At 36.9% G+C, this 19,895-nt stretch overlaps 1 protein-coding gene across 2 annotated transcripts; it reads left to right on the top strand.

Moving 5' to 3' along the window:
* The first annotated feature begins 250 nt into the window (after window positions 1–250).
* Window positions 251–15,795, top strand: prelid1b (PRELI domain containing 1b). Of its 2 annotated transcripts, XM_056449943.1 has the most exons (7): window positions 251–295; window positions 2,043–2,166; window positions 2,818–3,037; window positions 3,398–3,511; window positions 5,916–5,994; window positions 6,627–6,755; window positions 15,636–15,795. In XM_056449943.1, the coding sequence occupies exons 2-6, from the start codon at window positions 2,075–2,077 to the stop codon at window positions 6,719–6,721; spliced, it is 600 nt and encodes a 199-aa protein (XP_056305918.1). In that variant the 5' UTR covers window positions 251–295; window positions 2,043–2,074; the 3' UTR covers window positions 6,722–6,755; window positions 15,636–15,795. The 2 variants fall into 2 exon arrangements, with proteins under 2 accessions (XP_056305918.1, XP_056305917.1); XM_056449942.1 differs by lacking the exon at window positions 15,636–15,795 and having other exon boundaries at window positions 6,627–7,216.
* Window positions 15,796–19,895: the final 4,100 nt, after the last annotated feature.

The raw sequence follows: 19,895 nt of genomic DNA, 5'->3' as shown, positions 1-19,895 counted from the left end.
AATACATCAATATGCACAATGACATCTATTCAATAATAATAATAACAATATCAGTAGATTTCAATTATTACGTATTGTAAGTGTGTGCTATTAATACTAATTAATAATAATTAATATTTATCATATGTTGCCTTTTTAAAATGTTGTTTATTATACATGTTAGTTATTGATGGTGTTTATAATAATGTTATTATTAATGATGTTCGCTCGCTATGACGCGGACACGCGCGCGCGCTCTCGTAGAGCGGAAATGCAGCGGAAGTTGGTGATGTTCATTCGGAGGTGCAGAATCAGAGTGAGTGAATTTACTGAATAAACTACATTTCTGCTTTTTTATATATATTATTATACATATTACACATATTATACATTATACAAGCTCTACTCGTGTTTATTCGCGATTATCTGTGTTGTTTTGGTCTCGCTCATGTGCACGCGCGCGGTTCTGACGTGCCGCTTTATTCGAGAAATAAACGGACAATAATGCCGAACTATAAATACAGCTTATTAAAAGAAACACATGTCCATTAAAGAGCCGAAAGTTGTGTTAAATCAAACTAATAAGAGCTTTGGAAGAGGTGACCGTTCGCTTTTGGGGTTTCTCTACTAAAGCGGATTATAGAAGATGACAGGTGAACATCATTACACATCAACTGATCAGCATGTGAACTGTAAAGAAAGCCTCTGATTATTGATTATTGTCGGTGTGTTTGTGTCTGCTTCGGTTCGGTTTTATCCGGTTCCCTCTCCAGTGTTTTTATCTGCTAATACAACTTCCGCTTGATGGAAGCTTCCGACTATCACCATGGTAACCCGCACTTTTCCGTAAAAACGCGAGTTATGGAAAATATATGTATTTATAGTTAATGTATAAACACCAAAAATGATAAATAACATGATCTTCATGTCTTAGTGATTGTTTAATGTAAGACGCCTCTATCATATTTAATTCATTATAGCTTTACTGTAATAACTGCAGTATATTCGAGTAAATGAGCAGATTGCGATTTATTTAAAGTTCACATCAAATCTAATTTAATTAGTAAATAATTTTCTGACGCAAAACTAGAGTATTAAGTAAAGATTAACGTTATGTTCCTTCAACACATTTTCAGTAAATGTCCTAACGTTAATATATATCGAAATTAAGGTAATTTGTTCAACTCCCTGCTGAAAAATCCAGCTTAAACCAGCCTAGGATGGTTGGCTGGGTTTAGCTGGTCGACCAGGCTGGTTTTAGAGGGGTTTGGGCCATTTCCAGCCTGGTCTTAGCTGGGAGATGACCAGCTAAAACCAGCTTGACCAGCATAGCCAGACTGGGAGCCCAGAAAAAAACAGCTATCTCCAGCTTAAACCAGGCTGGTCAAGTTGGTTTTAGCTGGTCATTTTCCAGCTAGCACCAGGCTGGAAATGGCTAAAACTCCTCTAAAACCAGGCTGGTCGACCAGCTAAAACCAGCCAACCAGGTTTAAGCTGTTTGTTTTGGCAGGGAAATGTGATTTTTTTTATGAAAATTTTTTTAATACTTGAATGAGGGCTACACGATAGTGGAAACATCTGACATTACCATATTTTATATTTCTGTGATGTATATTGCGATGTGAATGCAATTTCACCAGATGATTTAACACCTTTATTTGGATTGATTGAGGGGTTTTTGTAGAGGAGTGAATCTCGAATAATATAGAACAAATAAATTACAAGCATGGATAATTCAAATATAGTAAAGACTAAAGTGAATTCTAGTTTTCAGGTATTCACGATTCAGGTACAGACATTGAATAATCAACACTGCATAGTCTTCATTGTATATTATTTAATCTTTATTAAAGTTACTAAACATTTCTTGTGGCCGGATGATTTAAACTCTGAAATATTGAAATGTTCACACAGTCACAGGCCTTAAAGGGACAGTTCACTCAGAGATTAAAATGTCCTCACTATTTACTCACACTTCACTTGTTTCAAAACTATCCCTTTATTTCTAAATGTCTTCATATTATTAAAACCAGCCTTTCGGATATGATTTTGTGTGTGTTCAGGACTGTGTTTGCGGGTCTCTGCTGGGCTCGTGATGGGGAAATATTTCTTCAGCGAGACGGAGATTAAGAACCCATGGGAGCTTGTGTTGACGGCGTTCTGGCAGAGATACCCAAACCCATACAGGTACTGACCTGGGTTATCTTAGTAAACAAAACATTATGAAAGACATTAAAAACAGACCTGTTATGAGCTTATCGAGTGTATCTGCTTCTGTTCAAATTAATTTTACCTATTAAAAAAAAAAATAATAATAATGGTTTAATAACTTGTTTCTAATAACTGATTTATTTTCTCTTCACCATGATGACAGCACATAATATTAGACTAGATATTCTTCAAGACACTAGTATTCAGCTTAAAGTGACATTTAAAGGCTTCACTAGGGTAATTAGGGTAAAGTTAGGGTAATTAGGCAAGTCATTGTATAACAGTGGTTTATTCTGGAGACAATCCAAAACTAATATTGCTGAAGGGGGCTAATAATATTGAGCTTAAAATGAGTTTAAAACTATTAAAAACTGCTTTTATTCTAGCTGAAATAAAACAAATAAGACTTTCTCCAGAAGAACAAATATTAGAGGAAATACTGTGAGAAATTCCTCAATCTGAGAAACATGATTTGGGAAATGAGTGAATAATTTTACCCTCAACTGTATGTAGTATTTACCATATATCATATGTTTTTGCGCTCTTAATAAAATAAAAAGTTAAAGTATTTTCTGATTATGTTGAAAGATATGGCTAACTACAGCACAGTTGACCTGTTTCTGTCAGCTCTCATGTCTTGACGGAGGACGTGTTGTTTCGTGAGGTGACGTCAGAAAACCTCCTGGTGTCTCGAAGACTCTTCACTAAAACCAATCGTCTCCCTCGCTGGGCCGAGCGGATCTTCCCTGGCAGACGCTCTGTTTATATCATCGAGGACTCAGTGGTCGACCTCTCCAACCGGAGCCTCACCACCATGACCTGGAACGTAAATCACAGCAAATTAATGGTGAGAAAAATGAGAACACTCACGCTCTTAAATCTGGGAATGTTCATTGCTCGCAATGTAAATGTCAAACATTTTGATTGCAGATTCATACCACCTATTGTTTGACTGATGTTGCGGACTAAACTGAACATCCATCAATAGTTAGACACTATTCTAGGTTTTTTAACCCTTTATCTGGCGAACGATCACATATGGTAACCTCATGGACATTGATTACATTTCCAAAGTCTTGTAATAGCTCCCAGAAACACTCCAGGGGTTTCCTTATGAGTGTGTTATATAAGGTTAAGGCTGTGTTACTGATTGTGTGTGAGTGTGTGTTCTGTGTGGTCTGACCTGAGTGTGTTTTCTCCTCTTTAGCGTGTGGTGGAGCGGTGTGTGTTTACCGGTGAGCAGGACAGACCGGTGTGGACACACATCACCAGACAAGCCTGGATCTCATCCGGAGTCTTCGGCCTCTCCAGACCCATACAGGTACATAACACACACACATACAGTAGCATTTCACAACAACCTCACACCAAAACCTGACATGTGGAAGCATATGCAAATTATAGGAAAGACATACAAGTTCATGTTTGGATTTCATGTACAGTTGAAGTCAAAATTATTTTTTAATATATTTCCCAAATAATGTTTAACAGAGCAAGAAAATTTCCACAGTATGTCTGATAATATTTGTTCTTCTAGAGAAAGTCTTATTTGTTTTATTTCAGCTAGAATAAAAGCAGTTTTTAATTTTTTTAAAAACATTTTAAGGTCAATATTATTAGCCCTTTTGAGCTATATATTTTTTTCGATAGTCTCCAGAACAAACCATCATTATACAATAACTTGCCTAATTACCCTAACCTGCCTAGTTACCCTAATTACCCTAGTGAAGCCTTTAAATGTCATTTAAGCTGTATAGAAGTGTCTTGAAGAATATCTAGTCTAATATTATTTACTGTCATCATGACAAAGAGAAAATAAATCAGTTATTAGAGATGAGTTATTAACACTATTATGATTAGAAATGTGTTAAATAAATCTGCTCTGCCTTAAACAGAAATTAGGGAAAAAAAATAAACAGGGGGCTAATAATTCTGACTGTATATAAAATCTGTCCTAAATGCAACATATAGTTTCAAATACTGCAAAAATCACCCACTTACCTATATATTTTTCCACCATTGGCATTACAAATATATGTTAAAATATATTAAATACTATTTGATATATGTGTTAATATATGTGTTAATAATTGTAGATATATGTTTTATATATAATGGTGCTGGGTAAAAATTAATCTGGATTAATGGATCCAAAATAAATGTTTGTTTTGACATACTTTAAGTGTGTGTGCTGTGTATATTTATTATGTATACATAAATACACACATGCATGCATACCTTTGAGAAAATGCTTATTTATATTTAGATATAAAGTATATATGTATATGACACAAATTATACACATTTTAATATCTATTTTTACAAAACTTTGTATAGTTTTATTTCTATGTGTGTGTGTGTGACACATATACATAATAAATATATAACACACACACACACACACGCACACACACACACACGCACACACACACACACACACACACAAAATGCCAAAACATTTATTTTGGATGTGATAAATCTTTTCCCAGCACTAATATGTACTCATTTTTTTATATATTTGAACATGTATGTGCATATTTGTATTTCTAATGGTTGAAAAAATATGCAATAAATTGTTGTGGCTGGAAGGGCATCTGCTGTGTAAAACATGCTAAAATAGTTGGTGGTTCATTCCGCTGTAGTGACCGCTGATAAATAAGGGACTATGCCGAAGGAAAATGAATGTAAAGAAGGAATGTAAATATATTGCATACACAACAAATATTTCATGTTTGTGAATACCAAATATGTCATATACAGCTGAAGTCAGAATTATTAAACTCTTTTTTTCTTGTCCAAATATTCCCCAGATGATGTTTCTCAGATTGAGGAATTTCTCACAGTATTTCCTCTAATATTATTTCTTCTGGAGAAAGTCTTATTTGTTTTATTTCAGCTAGAATAAAAGCAGTTTTTAATAGTTTTAAACTCATTTTAAGGTCAATATTATTAGCCCCCTTCAGCAATATTAGTGTTGGATTGTCTCCAGAACAAACCACTGTTATACAATGACTTGCCTAATTACCCTAACTTTACCCTAATTACCCTAACCTGCTTTGGGGAGCACGCAATTAGAGCTGTAAAGCTTCATTTTTTCGATTTTGGGTGAAAAGTCGAATCTGTTGGAGACGTCCAATAGATTAATAGATACTGAAAAAGTCCACAAGGGGGGAGAGGATGGGGGGTAAAAATGAGAAAACATGATACAACGGTGTTTTGGAATATGGAAAAACTGTCCAAATTTTGTTTTCATCTGGTCTTTATATGATTTAAAGCTGTCTCTTTTATTCCTGTTTATGTAAAGCACTTTGAATTGCCACTGTGTATGAAATGTGCTATAGAAATAAACTTGCCTTGCCTTGCCTAGTTAACCTAATTACCCTAGTGAAGCCTTTAAATGTCACTGTAAGCTGAATACTAGTGTCTTGAAGGATATCTAGTCTAATATTATTTACTGTCATCATGACAAAGAGAAAAGACATCAGTTATTAGAGATGAGTTATTAACACTATTATGATTAGAAATGTGCTGAGAAAATCTGCTCTGTTAAACAGAAATTGGGGAAAAAATAAACAGGGGGGCTAATAATTCTGACTTCAACCGTATGTAATTTGCATATATTGGCCTGTATAATTTTTCTTTATGGAAGCACTAAAAAAAGGCATGGTGAGACCTGACTGTTGATGTGAGCAGGCTTTTTAATGTTGTGTGTGTTGTTGTTTTAGGAGTTTGGTTTGGCCAGATTCAGGAGTAATCAGCTGAAAGCCATGAAGGGTTTGGAGCACGCCATATCAAATCTGCAGAGTAAGACACACACACACACACAAACACACACACACACACGCGCACACACACACACACACACACACACACACACACACACACACACACACACACACACACACACACACACACACACACACACACACACACACACACACACTAAAGCTGATCAAACAACATCAGCTCCACAAGCACATATAGAGGTAGATGTAATGCTAACAGCTAGTTGGCTGCTTATCAATAGTCAGTAAGGTAGTACACTGAAGATTTGAGCATATCTAATCATTTACACTGACATCACAGAATCAGTAACTGGAACTGGAACAGCATTCAGACAGATTCGAACAGGGCAAAACAAATCATCCTGTGTGTATTCAGCAATGTGTAAGTGTTTGGACCTGCATAGGCTCATAACTAACGCGCTCTGCTGGACTTCAGAGCAGCTTTTAGTTGGTCAATGGCAACAAATCGCTCCAAACATGTCTTGCCCCTTATTGCGCCGGCCCAATATGTTTTGCTTGTCTAGGAAATGCTTCTTGATTTAAGAATTTGTAGATACTTGGACTAGAAACAAGACAAAAACTCTTTTGCAGTGCGACACCATCAGGAGAAAGTGTTAATTCTGTATATAATCATGTTTTGTGTTTTCGCAGAAGTATCGTCCTCCTGTCATGGAGAATCTGCGGAGAAACCCAAAAATGTGAATTCAGCAGCAAAAAACACCCAGAAACCTCAGCAATACATATGAATCAGGACCAGACACAACCTGTGGATCTTTCTGGGTATTTCTGCGCATACTTTTATATATAAAAAGAGCTTAATTTGCGCAGAATTAATTAAAATAAAACACATAACATGACGAAACATTTCCAGGAAAAAATAAAACACATTAAATACATAAATAACTTGACTTTTAGGGAATGTTTACAGTCCAAATCCACTTAGAAGCAGTTGTTTGGTAAATGCATCGCTATTTTAAAATGTACTGTAAATTATATCGAGGAAGAGCATAAGATTTAGTGATAAAATGAAATACTCACTGGGAGAAATCCTGTGAAGTGATGTTGTATCTTGGCTGCTAATAGTAAAGCTCAGGTAAATCTGAAGAGAAGGAGAGTGTTTACACCACAGACATGAGCTAAATAAACTATTTTCTTTGCACTTTTGAACAATTTTGCGTATAGAAAACACACAGCTCACTCAGATTCATCAGAAATGTTGCTGAAAATGTTATTTTGGCTGAATTTAGGAAAATTATAAGAAAAAAATCAAAAAAGTAAAAACATGACTCAAAATACAGAAAACTGCTAATTTATGAATATTTTTACAGTGCATAATACAATGAAGAAAAAAATGAATGGATGAATGAACAATTAAATAATGAGTGAATTAATGGATGGGTGAAAGAAAGGATGGATGGATGAATTAGTGGATGAGTGAATGAAAGGATGGATGGATGAATCAACGAATGGATGAATGAAAGGATGGATGGAATAATAAATGAATGAATGGTTGGTTGAATGAATGAGCGAATGGATGGATGGATGGAATTGACAGATGGGTGAATGAATCAATGAATTGATGAATGAAAGGTTGGATGGATGATGGATGGATGAATAAATGGATGGATTAATTAATGAATGGTTGGATGAATGAATGAGTGAATGGATGGATGAACAAAAGGATGGATGGATGAACGGAGGGACCAATCAATCAATGGTTGAATGAAAGGATGAATGATGGATGCATGAATGATGGATAAATGAAAGGATGGATGTATATTATGGATGGATGGATGAATGAATCAATGAATGAAAGGATGATGAATGAATAAAAGAAAGAACTGATGGATCAATAGATGAATCAACCTAGAATCAATGAACAAATCAATAAATAAAAGGATGGATGGATAAATCAATCAAAGGATGATGGATGGATGAATGAATGAAAGGATGAATGAATGAACCAACCAAGAATCAGTTAATGAATGAATCGATGAATAAAAGGATGGATGGATGGATAAATCAATGAATGAATAAAAGGATGGATGGATGAAAGGAGGGATAATTGAATCAATCAATAGATGAATAAAGGATGGAAGACGAATGAATGGAATCGACAGATGGGCGAATGAATCAATGAATGGATGAATGAAAGGATGGATGGATGAAGCAATGAATGGATGATGGATGGATGGATGGATGGATGGATGGATGGATGGATGGATGGATTAATGAATGAATGGTTGGATGAATGAGCGAATGGATGGATGAATAAAAGGATGGATGGATGAACGGAGGGATCAATCAATCAATGGTTGAATGAAACGATGAATGATGGATGAATGGGTTGATGGATGGATGTATATTATGGATGGATGGACGAATCAATTAATGAATCAATGAATGGATGGATGAATCGAATGAAAGGATGATGAATGAATAAAAGAAAGGACTGATGGATGGATGGATGAATGAATAAAAGGATCAATGAATGAAAGGATGAATGGATAAACCAACCAAGAATCAATAAATAAAAGGATGGATAGATGGATGGATGGAGAAATCAATGAATGAAAAAATGGATGGATGGATGGATGGATGGATGAATGGGTGAACCAACCAAGAATCAATGAATGAATCGATAAATAAAAAGATAAAATGGATGGATGGATGAATCAATGAATGAATGAAAGAATGGATAGATGAATGGGTGAATCAATGAATAAAATGATGGATGAATCAATGGATGGATGAATTGATGAACGAAAGAATGGATGGGTGAATTAATGAATGAATGGGTGCATTAAAGAATGGATGATTAGTGAACTAAAGGATGGATGGATGGATGAATGAATGAATGGATGGATGAATCAAGGAATGAATAAATGAAATGGATGGATGAATGAATGAATTATTCAATCAGTATGTTTATAATGTATGTTAGGGGGAATGGGAATACTAAATGCCTGATTTGTTCAGATTGTTTGGTGAATCTGAGCCCAGAGCTGTCGTGTTTGTACACATCTGCATTTCCAGGCTGAACGTGTGTAAATAAGCATCTCTAAAGCCTGAAGAGTGGAGTTATAATCAGTCAGCGCTGTGGTGTAAACTCTGCTGAAGGAGCGTGAAGTGATGCGCAGAACAACAGCACAGATGTGTGTGATGGACAATACTGCTCTCCTTATTTATTACAAACGCAAACTCAGGGACAGAAGCTCTGGAGTTTACAGACCACAGTGTGTGTGTGTGTGTGTGTGTCTGATCTAATGTTACTGCTTACTGTATGTATAAATCAGTCAACTGTATACACAAACACACAATCACACACACAACTATTCACACAAACACACACTCACACACAGAAACATGCACACAGACACAATCACACACACACAGAAACACTTACACAATGACACATATGCAGCCACACACACACAGACAACCACATAATTACAACCACTCAGACACATGCGCGCACACACACAAGCACACATCTACACACACAATCACACACACAAACAAACACACACATACACACACAATCAAAGACAGAGGAACAAGCACGTGCACACACACACACAAGCACATACACATCTACAACCACACACAAATATGCATGCCCACACATACAAGCACACCCACACACTCAACCACACAGAAACACACACACACACACACAACCACAGAAACACACTTACACAAAAGCACCTCTAACCACACACACACAGAAACAAACAAACACGTGCACACACACAAGCACAAACACATCTACAATCACACACAAACACATCTACAACCACACACACACAATCACACACACAATCACACAAACATACAAATGCACCCACACACTCAGCCACACAGAAATACACACACACACACAAACAAACAAACACGTGCACACACACAAGCACAAACACATCTACAACCACACACACACACACGCACAATCACACACAAACATATGCATGCACACACTCAACCACACAGAAATACACACACACACACACAACCACAGAAACATCTACACAAAAGCACCTCTAACCACACACACACAAACAAACACGTGCACACACACAAGCACATACACATCTACAATCGCACACAAACACATCTACAACCACACACACACACACAATCACACACAAACATATGCATACACACACATACAAACGCACCCACACACTCAACCACACACGCACACAACCACAGAAACATCTACAATCACACAAAAACCCATCTACAACCACACACACAAACACACACACAATCACACACATGCACACACATAGAAAAACACCCACACACGCACAACTACAGAAACACACATACACAAAAGCATCTCTAACCACACACACACACACACACACACACACACACACACACATCTACAATCACACACAAACACATCTACAACCACACACACACACACAAACATACGCATGTGCACAAATACAAACGCACCCACACACTTAACCACACAGAAATACACACACACACACAACCACAGAAACACACATACACAAAAGCACCTCTAACCACACACACACACATCTACAATCACACACAAACACATCTACAACCACACACAAATACAAATGCACCCACACACTTAACCGCACAGAAACACACACACAACCACAGAAACGCATATACACAAAAGCACCTCTAACCACACACACATACACATCTACAATCACACACAAACACATCTACAACCACACACACACACACACAAACATACGCATGCACACACACAGAAACGCACCCAAACACTCAACCATACACACACACACACTGGTTTAACTGGCTTCCTCTGCATTATTATTTAAGGTTTAGTTCATATAAGCTGTTGTCAGTCTTGTCATTGTTCTCAGTTCAGTCTCCAGCAGATTACTGGGAATAATCAGTCCAGCATGTGTGAGTGTACGCTGTAGCTCAGAGTCCTGTACAGCTGTAATGATCAGATCTCAATATGAGTGTGTTGTGTTCTCTTCTGTTTGTAAATGAAATGTTTTCCACTGAAGACTCTGCTTGTAAATATTAATATCATTCGACCTTCCTGTAGCTTCTGTATGAGGAAATCTTTAAATAAAGAAACCAAAGCTGAAACTCTTGTAGAGTCACTGTAATGTGTGGCGTTTACAGCTTAAGATGACTTTAATGAATCATGATCGCTCAATTAGTCAACCCTACAGTACAGGTTTATTATTAACGACATTAATGTTACTCTAGACATTCATAAACACTAAATCCAGGTCTTTTTCTTGCATAAAAGCTCATTTTCTGATTCATAAAGAGATATTTGATGCAGGAATGATCAGTTAATAGCTGCATAAACACTCACACGGTTAAATTCAGCCGCAAAAGTGTGTGAGATATGGATGAATCTATGTGACACCCTGATATAAAAATGTTCGGTTTTTCATCTTGTTTTTTATATATTAACATAACTAAAATTAGAAATATACATTTTTGTGGGTCTTAAAGTTTTGTTCTCTTATGACATTTATATTACATTGGCGTGGGTTTCCTCCGGGTGCTCCGGTTTCCCCCACACTCCAAACACATGCACTATAGGGGAATTGATCAACTACATTGGCCGTATTGTATGAGTGTGTGTGTGAATGAGTGTGTATGGGTGTTTCCCAGAATTGGGTTGTAGGTGGAAGGGCATCCGCTGTGTAAAACATGTGCTGGAATAGTTGCCGGTTCATTCCACTGTGGCGGCCCCTGATTAATAAAGGGACTATATAATAACATTTATATCCTCTTAAGGCTCGAGGTGTTTATTTACATGCATTTTTTATTTCTCTTTGCTGTTTGGGATTATTGGAACCTAGTTAGAATAAAACATAAGGATCATCTGTTGATATGATGCACTTTTAGAGATAAATGATGTCCTTATATGTGGACTCGTGGTCTAAATGGACATAAAACACTTTTTCCTGACTGTTTTTTAATGCATATTTAACATAGACATTTTTTTTGATCATGTTTTGACTATCAGAGAGTAAAAACTAATTTTGTTTCTCATTTTGGACAGTTAAAAATAGTGTTTGGGACATTTGATATGCTGCAGAACAGTTGCAGGATGACACTGCATGTCTGTAATGAAATATTAAACATTCACAGTATTTTAAACAGCCACTTAAGAGCTCAAATGTGCTGCACACACATGTGGACACTGAGCCCTAAGAGGATATGAAATTATTCAAGCAATTAGATTTAAACAATATGAGCAAGCCATGTTAGAGCCTTACAATAATGACTAAAAATCACTTGTTTTTTTAATGTTTGTGTCACATTTTCTCCTTTTTCACACTAGCGTAGACGGCAGAGCCTTCAGGTTTTTGCGGTTTGCTGTGGACAGTGGACGAGTAAGTAAAATCACCCTGCAGAGATAATAAACACAGACATCACACAATTCTATTATTTCATACAGAGTAAACATAAGAATTTTCTGTATTTTCATCAGCGAAGCATAAAGAAAATCAGGTTTTCAGTCAGAAATTTCTACAATTAACACAAACTACGGCTACAATTACACAACGTTTTTTCCCTCTTTGGATTTGTGTCTTTCCATTTAAATAAGTTTTTAGTTCACACAGAAACATTTTCAAAATGATCCATGTTCACAAACACACATGCTGTACTCTGTATGCCAGGCCAGTAGATGGCGCTGTTAACTGGCTAGTTAGCAGAACCAATAATAAAGTGACGGAATGGCGTTTGCAGAAACATACACCATTTTTAGTATTTTCATAGGCGAAGAGTGAAGTTTCATAAACTAATTTGGAGAGGAGCATGTGATATGATTGAGCTCGTCTGGCTGCTCATCTGTAATCAGTAATAATCCAATCAGAGTGATCCTAGTTTACTATAAATGGATCATTTTCCCCCTACTGCTCTATCTTCGTTTGGAAGAATCCCCCCTTCCACCCCAGCTCCTCCTTTTCCTCCTTTTCTAAAGGGGGAGCTCTCGAGACCTACCTGATCTCGGATCTCCTGATATGCTTATCGACCGGGCGGGAGCCCTGGGCTCAACTATCTCCAAGCTCAGGGTTCTCTCCCGGGACAGCATGCCAAACCTGCTTTAAACGCCAAGCATATCTAAGTGGGAACTCTTGAAATAAAGAAAGTTAGCTTTTCAGTCAGAAACTGCTACAATTTTTGTAATACAAACTAAGGCTACATTTACATGACAACAATGTAGGCAAAAACTTTTCCCTTTAATTATTTCATTGTATTTAAAAAATGTTCGCACAAAACAATGCGCTTTTACAAATTACACATAAAAACGGCCACAAATGCTGTACTATGTATGCTAGGCCAGTAGATGGTGCTGTGACCAGTTAGCAGAAGTGACGAAACAGCGCTATTAAAAACGTACACAATTTTCAGCGTTTTCTTAAGTGATGAATAAAGAAAAACAGTTTTTTTGCTCAGAAATTGCTACAATTATTGCTACAATACGATCTAAGGCTACATTGACACAACAACAAGGCAGAAAACACTGGGGTATTTCCCTGTGCGTTTTCAAAAGATTTCACGTGTACTCACGAGTCATTCAGGTTCCTGGGCACCACCATCTCTCAGGACCTGAAGTGGGACACTCACATTGACTCCATTGTCAAAAAAGCTCAACAGAGGCTGTACTTTCTTCGTCAGCTGAGGAAGTTTAACCTCCCAAAGGAGCTGCTGAAACAGTTCTACACCTCCATCATTGAATCAGTCATCTGCACATCAATAACTGTCTGGTTTAGCTCAGCTACTAAATACAACCTCCAAAGACTACGTCGAATAGTTCGGACTGCTGAGCGAATCACTGGTACAACCCTTCCTGCTCCCCAAGAACTGTACTTATCCAGAGCGAGCAGAAGGGCTGCCAAAATCACTCTGGACCCCTCACACCCAGCACACTGCCTCTGAACTTTTACCTTCTGGTCGACGCTACAGAGCACTGCGCACCAGAACAGCCCGACACAGGAACAGTTTCTTCCCTCAGGCAATCCATCTCATGAACACTTGATGATAATTATTGTGGAACCAACATCACTACTTGCTATACACTTTTATACACATATACACTTATTTAACAACACACTTTACATGCCAATTTGCACATAACAGCTGCACATATAACGTTGTATATAGTAATAAACATGTACATACACTTGTCAATCTGTATATTTGCACTCACTACTTACTTCTATTTTGAATTATATTTATGATCTGTTTTTTGTCCTGTCTCTGTAATCCTGTTGCACTGTAGAAGCTCTGTCACCAAAACAAATTCCTCGTATGTGTGAACATTCCTGGCAATAAAGCTCTTTCTGATTCTGATTCAAAAACATTTCCAAAATGATCTGCGTTACGCTAAAACGCCCACAAATGCTGTATTATGTATGCTAGGCCAGTAGATGGCGCTGTGACCTGGTTAGTTAACAGAACCTATAATAAAGCGATGAATGGAGACTTTTTATGCCTTTTGTTTGTTTGTTTCCATGACAACTTAATTTTTTAGGATTGAAAACGGGTCACAAAATGGACGTTTTTGAAAATGACGTTGTCATGGGGAATTAACAGGCGAACAGATAAATAAAACTCTATATTTCGGCTTTACGTTACATCTCTATTAAAAGTTTATTGTCAAACATTGACACACTAGATTTGTATGAAATATATACAATCATCAAGCAAGCACGCATTCACATTTTTAAACGTACATTTCAGGCTCACAGACACTCACCGCAGCCTCGCTTTAGTTTGGTGCAACTCTTGCATAAATCACATCACCCTGTATGGAAAAAAGCACTTCTGTTAACACTCAAACACACACACAGATCACACACAGATCACACACAGATCACACACTGATCACACACTGATCACACGAATTACTGCTAATTAGCAATGTCACGATGAACTGCGATTGAAAAGACATAATAATTATATTCATATTAATAATAGGGGTGACACAGTGGCGCAGTAGGTAGTGCTGTTGCCTCACAGCAAAAAGATCGCTGGTTTGAGCCTCGGCTGGATCAGTTGGTGTTTCTGTGTAGAGTTTGCATGTTCTCCCTGTGTTGGCGTGGGTTTCCTCTGGGTGCTCTGGTTTCCCCCAAAGTCCAAAGACATGCGCTATAGGGGAATTGGGAAGGCTAAATTGTCCGTAGTGTATGAGTGTGTGTGGGTGTTTCCTAGAGATGGGTTGCAGCTGGAAGGGCATCTGCTGCGCAAACATTTGCTGGATAAGTTGGCGGTTCATTCTGCTGTGACGACCCCGGATTAATAAAGGGACTAATATTAATTTATTGAATATGAATATTAATAATAAAATAACCACGGTTTAATATAAATTCAAACATCTGAGCTTTCAAACCAGCTGATATATAAAAATAAAAACAAATAAAATTACAAATGCATGCATGCACATTTTTCAGAGCACCAAAAACACTGAAACTGCAGCATTTCTGAATGAGGAAACAAGAGTAATGACTGTGCAGAACACAGCAGCTTTACACAGCTGTTTTACTGCTATTTTTACTGTATTGTTGTTAAATCAGTATGATCAGGGTTCTGTTCCTCATATGTGCATTACTCTGTTAACTGGGCTTGATTATTGATGATTTGATCCAGGATGTATTCATTTTTCAGGTCTGTAAATTCAAACCTGCTGGACTTCAGGCTTATTTCATATAAACCGGATTAGATTGATTCATTTCAAGCAGAGATGACACTGAACTACTGAAACTGCTGAGATTTTCTTACAAGAGGATTGCATTAATGGGGAGCTATTCTATATGCACGATGTAAAATGTGTCTCTAGAGTGTGTGTGTGTTTGAGTTTGAGCTGAAAAAAGCACACAGATGATGTTCTCCAGCTCTCTGAAACTGACCCTTTCAGGCTTTGATCCTAACTGTGGTGTTTTGGTGACTGTCGCTTTAAATTCAAATGAGCTTGTGCTCTTTTCAGAAGAGGGCGGAGCTACATCATCATAGTGACAGATGTGAAGCAGCAGTGTGTGTGTTGTCAGTGCTGGTCAGGTGTGCATGTGTGCTTCAGTGTGAGTGTGTGCTTCAGTCTTCTGTCAGTCTATGTCGCTGCTGTCACTGCTTCATCTAAAACTCCACATCTATAATCCTCTTAGTCTATGCTGACATTATCTTCAGCAGCTCAAACACTCTAATGGCTAATGGACAGACGGCTGCTTCTCACTCAGGGCTGCTGTTTATGCTAATGAGATGGAGAGATGGGCACTAGTGGGCGGGGTTTTCCCCCTCTGATGACACGTACAAAGCGAGAATGTCAATCAAAGTGTGTATCAACAAATGTTAATGTACTTCCAACTGAATATTGAGTAGGAGGCGGGGCTTTCTGTTTTTATCATTCTCTCATAGCAAACTAACAGTAAGAGGGATGTGGCTAATAATATTGTGGGTGGAGCATCAAACTGACATCATCAAAGGAGGAGCCAATCCAAATGCAGAAGCAGATGCTCTGACTAAAGAGTGAAGATTACCAAAACAAACTAATTTAGCCTAGTTAATCTCAGGGGATTAACTTGCGCAGATTAATTGTTCACATAAAGCAATGTGCGCTAGCAAAATAAACATTGTACATTTTGATTCGACACATACTTTAAATACCTGTTGATGTTGTTTTTCTGCTGATTTTCTGCCTTTAATATGCGTCACAGTGGAGTATGTCACTGCATCCTAAAAACACACACGTTTAGACACACAAATCACATTTTATTTGCGTTTTATTCTTGTTTATCTGGTTAGGAAGAGTTCACCTCATCATCTGTTCTCTGGATCACTCGTCTGCTTCTTTCTTTCACTGTAAAATTATACATAAAGCTTTATATATAAGCCTAAAAATGTACCTGAAATGTACTAATAGTCTAGTTAGTTGACGAGTAGCTGCAGATTTACTTAGTCAAAAGCAGAGCTGGATTATGTGTATTCTGGATTACGTAATCAGATTTAAATTATCAAGTACATGTAATTAGTGTAAACTACTGTTTAAAACACTTGTAATCAGACTACAGTTACTTTATTATGGATTACATGATTACATATTATTTACTCAATGGCTCCTATTTTTTCTCTTTTTTAACATATTTATTTTTGATAATAAACCTGCCGCTTATATAATGTATGTTAGTGGTTCTTTGTGTGTGTAATATTGCTGTTGTTTTTCATTATTACTCGCATCTACACTGCATTTTTAGATTAAATATTTGATGTTGCAACTGATATTGCTGGGAATTTTATGCTTTTCAGTAATGGTTTCATATTAGCACAAAATTAATCTAAATTTAATCCAAAAGTAATCAGATTGCATTGCCATGAAAGTTATCTAAATGTAATCCAAATGTAGTCAGATTGCATTGCCATAAAAGTAATCCAAATGTAGTCAGATTGCATTGCCATAAAAGTAATCCAAATGTAGTCAGATTGCATTGCCATAAAAGTAATCCAAATGTAATCCAAAGTAGTCAGATTGCATTGCTATAAACATAATCTAAATGTAATCCAAAAGTATTCAGATTGCATTGCTATAAAGGTAATTTAAATGTAATCTAAAAGTAGTCAGATTGTATTGCCATAAAAGTAATCTAAATGTAATCCAAAAGTAGTCCGATTGTATTGCCATAAAAGTAATCTAAATGTAATCCAAAAGTAGTCAGATTGTATTGCCATAAAAGTAATCTAATTGTAATCCAAAAGTAGTCACATTGCATTGCCATAAAAGTAATCTAATTGTAATCCAAAAGTAGTCACATTGCATTGCCATAAAAGTAATCTACATATTATCCAAATGTAGTCAGATTGCATTGCTTAAAGGTAATCTAAATGTAATCCAACAGTAGTCAGATTGTATTGCCATAAAAGTAATCTAAATGTAATCCAAAACTAGTCAGATTACATTGCCATAAAAGTAATCTAAATGTAATCCAAAAGTAGTCAGATTGCATTGCTATAAAGGTAATTTAAATGTAATCTAAAAGTAGTCAGATTGTATTGCCATAAAAGTAATCTAAATGTAATCCAAAAGTAGTCCGATTGTATTGCCATAAAAGTAATCTAAATGTAATCCAAAAGTAGTCAGATTGTATTGCCATAAAAGTAATCTAATTGTAATCCAAAAGTAGTCACATTGCATTGCCATAAAAGTAATCTAAATGTAATCCAAAAGTAGTCAGATTGCATTGCTATAAAAGTAATCTAAATGTAATCCAAAAGTAGTCAGATTACATTGCCATAAAAGTAATCTAAATGTAATCCAAAAGTAGTCAGATTGCATTGCTATAAAGGTAATTTAAATGTAATCCAAAAGTAGTCAGATTGCATTGCCATAAAAGTAATCTAAATGTAATCCAAGAGTAGTCGGATTGCATTGCCATAAAAGTAATCTAAATGTAATCCAAGAGTAGTCAGATTGCATTGCCATAAAAGTAATCTAAATGTAATCCAAGAGTAGTCAGATTGCATTGCCATAAAAGTAATCTAAATGTAATCCAAAAGTAGTCAGATTGCATTGCCATAAAGGTAATCTAAATGTAATCCAAGAGTAGTCAGATTGCATTGCCATAAAAGTAATCTAAATGTAATCCAACAGTAGTCAGATTGTATTGCCATAAAAGTAATCTAAATGTAATCCAAAAGTAGTCAGATTGCATTGCTATAAAGGTAATTTAAATGTAATCCAAAAGTAGTCAGATTGCAATGCCATAAATGTAATTTAAATGTAATCCAAGAGTAGTCGGATTGCATTGCCATAAAAGTAATCTAAATGTAATCCAAGAGTAGTCAGATTGCATTGCCATAAAAGTAATCTAAATGTAATCCAAAAGTAGTCAGATTGCATTGCCATAAAAGTAATCTAAATGTAATCCAAGAGTAGTCGGATTGCATTGCCATAAAAGTAATCTAAATGTAATCCAAGAGTAGTCAGATTGCATTGCCATAAAAGTAATCTAAATGTAATCCAAAAGTAGTCAGATTGCATTGCCATAAAGGTAATGTAATGTGTATTTATATAGTGCATTTATCATGTATGGCCATACACCCAAGGCGCTTCACAATCATGAGGGGGTCTCTCCACACCACCATCAGTGTGCAGCTCCACTTGGATGATGTTATGGCAGCCATAAGTCAATGGCACCTACAGCGGTGTGTCGGTGGATGGGGATGATTGGGAGGGCATGATGGGTAAGGGCCGAGAGGGAGTTTGGCCAGGACACCAGGGTTACACCACTACTCATTAGCAGAAGTGCCATGGGATTATTAATGAGCACAGAGAGTCAGGACCTCGGTTTAACGTCTCATCTGAAAGACGGCGCTCACTGACAGGATAGTGTCCCCTTCACTATAGTGGGGCATTAGGATCCACACAGAACACAGGTTGAGCGCCCCCTCCTGGCCTCAATAACACCACCTCCAACAGCAACCTAGTTTTCCCATGTTGTCTCCCATCCAGGTACAGACCAGGCTCAGCCCTGCTTAGCTTCAGTGAGTAACTGCTCTTGGGCTGCAGGGTGATATGGCTGTGGTAATCTAAATGTAACCCAAAAAGCAGCCAGATTACCTATGTAATATAATAGATTGTCTTTGTTATGTAATCTGTAATCAGTATCTAATTCAAAAGTAATCCACCCAGCTCAGCATAACATATAACAGAATAAATAAATAAAATACAATAAATGCAAGCCATATTTAGTGTTGTTTTTGTGCTGTGTGTGTGTGTGTGTGTGTGTGTGTGTGGGGTCAAACCTATAGTGAATCTCCAGTAAATGCATCCAGTTGCTAACAGAATCAGCATCGGACAGATCAGAAATATCAGGGAGTATGTCGGAGTATTTGAGATGAAATCTTTAGGACCTGAGAAAAAAGGCCATAATGAGAATT

Source organism: Danio aesculapii, chromosome 23, assembly GCF_903798145.1.
Source record: "Danio aesculapii chromosome 23, fDanAes4.1, whole genome shotgun sequence".
NCBI classification, from domain to species: domain Eukaryota; kingdom Metazoa; phylum Chordata; class Actinopteri; order Cypriniformes; family Danionidae; genus Danio; species Danio aesculapii.
The sequence above is the reverse complement of the archived record's forward strand: the minus strand, read 5'-3'. Positions and strand labels throughout refer to the sequence as shown.